General features: G+C 37.9%; 1 protein-coding gene across 1 annotated transcript in view; it reads left to right on the top strand.

Annotated features, from left to right (window-relative positions):
* The first annotated feature begins 599 nt into the window (after positions 1–599).
* LOC103079511 (putative methyl-CpG-binding domain protein 3-like 3) overlaps positions 600–2,412 on the top strand; it is a 3,347-nt gene continuing 1,534 nt past the window's right edge. Inside the window, exon 1 of the mRNA XM_007460741.1 lies at positions 600–644. Coding sequence (XP_007460803.1) covers positions 600–644 — 45 coding nt within the window. The remainder of the gene's footprint in view (positions 645–2,412) is intronic.

Here is a 2,412-nt window from a genome sequence, read left to right as displayed (position 1 = left end):
TCAGAGGGTAGGGAAGGAGTAAGATGGTTGAAATAATCTCGAATTTACCAGTAATTAGGTGAAATGTAAATGTACAAAATATTGAGTCCTTTTCAATGATTCTGTGATATAGACTTCATAGACTCGTTAGTAAATATTTTGGACATTCTTTTATTGATAAACATTTATACAATCTGTAGTTTTTTCTATGAAAACATAAGTTGTGTGGAAATTTTAGCATATAGAAACGTCCATAACTATTTTTGTAGAAGGTATCCATACTGAGTGAAAAAGGAAACATTAAATTTTTAATAGCAAGTACAAATAGCACGCCCATTCACAAATGTATTACATTTTTCATATAGTATTTCATATTATTCAATAGTGTCTAATATTGTCAATAGCCCCAAATTCTTGTCTTTGTGTGGAGAGATTTGGGAATCTCTCCAATGCCTCTGATCTGAGATAGAGTGTGTCCTCTGGATTGGATTGTCTCCTGATTGGGTTGTCCACTCTCTTCCCCTATAAAAGGGGGAATCAGAGGCAGGAGTCACTGCACTTTCCAGCAAGACACAGGCTGTCTGCATCTCAAGGGTGGGTCCAAGGACAGCTCTCGGAAGATGGGGGAACCTGAATGGACCAGTTTTCCAAGCCAGCCTCTTCTGGTGAGTGTGGAATCCATACTGATGGCAAGAGTGTACATTAGGATGCTTTTTTTCTTCTGTAAAATCTAAGTTAGCAGAATTTATCTCCAAAAACAAGAAGGTATCTCATTGAAAGTTATTTCCCAGGTGTTAATGTTTCTTAAGAAATAGTCAAGATTGTGTATATTTTTGTATATGAAGTTTTTTGGGGTAATAGATGAATTGGTGTGTGTGTGTGTGTGTGTGTGTGTGTGTGTTTTAACCAAAATCACTAGGTGCTGAAAGTAGCATTTGGCCCTAGAGTGTTTAAATCTTCCTCCTCTATGGACAATTATTTGCCCACAATGCGTTTGGTCTTTTTTTCTTCTTTTTAAAAAAATTCTGTTCTCTGCTTCAAATAGGGCTCTCCAGTTTCTTTGTCATCCATCATGGTAGTTAATTTCTTTTTCCTACTCTCCCTTCTCACTTCTATTCCTCCCCATTCCTCTTCTTCCCTCTCTGTCTTTGTGTTGGCCTTGCTGTAGATCATAGCACCTAATTATACCTAATGCTGTTTAACCCTTTTCTCTCACCAAGATTAAAATAACCTAGGGCAATGACTTTGTTAAGTTAAATTCCGAGTAGTGTGTTTTAGTACACAACTTGGCATATAACAGCTGCTCTATAAATAGGCAGATCAAGTCATTTTTCTATCAAACAGTTCATTACATTTCGAGTAATGAAAGGGGTAGTATTAATTATAATGTCAGGACAACAGGAAGAAAGTGAGTTTTATGTTTTCCCTTTAAAAAAAAATCTTCGAAGACAGAAGTGTGAGATTTAAAAGGAAAGGTGCACTGATTAGGTTCACGGTTTAAACAGATTATTGTGAGGAGACTCACAGAGAGAAAGGATTGAAATCTTTGATTGCCGTCCACCACAAAACAGACTAACTCATTTTATCATTGTAGTTGTGCGCATTTATTAGAAAAATTTGGAAAGTAGTTTTTGGAGTTTGCATAACTTCTCTTTAAAAAAGATATCTGAGCACCTTGGAAAGCCAAAGCACTAAATGACTATATCAGTGGAAATATTAAAATCCTTATAATCCTCTCTTCATTGAGTACCCAACTTAGTGAGAAAAGCAATCTCAAATAAGTAGATAATATTCCATATAAAATTAAAATTTACACAGAGAAAATGTAAGATTAATTTTGATATGGGAAAAGGAAAGGTTATTCTGTGGCATTCTGTAGGTCAAATGAAAGGTGCTCGAGAATTATTCAAAAGTTGGGAATCTTCAGGTGGATTCAGGAGGGCAAATGGATGGCTAATTGGTATAAGAATGTGGGGTGGTAGGGCGTCCAGAATGCCATTCAGGGGCAAATGCGATATTAGTTCCAACAAGTGAGTTTGTGAGACATTGAGATAAGGATGAACTATTTGGGGAATTGGCTGGTTCAGCTTGGGACCTTGTCACAGTGAGTTGAGTCATGGATATTATCACTGATCTGGTGGGTAGGCAGATGGATATTTGGGTCTTAGAGTTGAAGCCAGATCGGTGAATCTGTGAGCATTTCGAGTTCATTAATGGTATTTGAAGTCAGGGGAATGGATGGGATTGCCTAGAAGAAGGTTTGGATGTAGAACAGATGTGAGAGCAGGACCGACTTCTAAGAAGCATCAATTGTTGTGTTGAGATAGTAGAGAGAGGAGTAGGAGGAGGGGAGGATGGGAGTCAGGGAGTAAACATTGTTATTTACAGGGCTTCCCTGGTGGCGCAGTGGTTGAGAGTCCGCCTGCCGATGCG

Source organism: Lipotes vexillifer, unplaced genomic scaffold (assembly GCF_000442215.2).
Source record: "Lipotes vexillifer unplaced genomic scaffold, Lipotes_vexillifer_v1.1 scaffold1011, whole genome shotgun sequence".
NCBI classification, from domain to species: Eukaryota; Metazoa; Chordata; class Mammalia; order Artiodactyla; family Lipotidae; genus Lipotes; species Lipotes vexillifer.
Note: the sequence above shows the minus strand (reverse complement) of the source record. Positions and strands in the feature narration are given on the sequence as shown.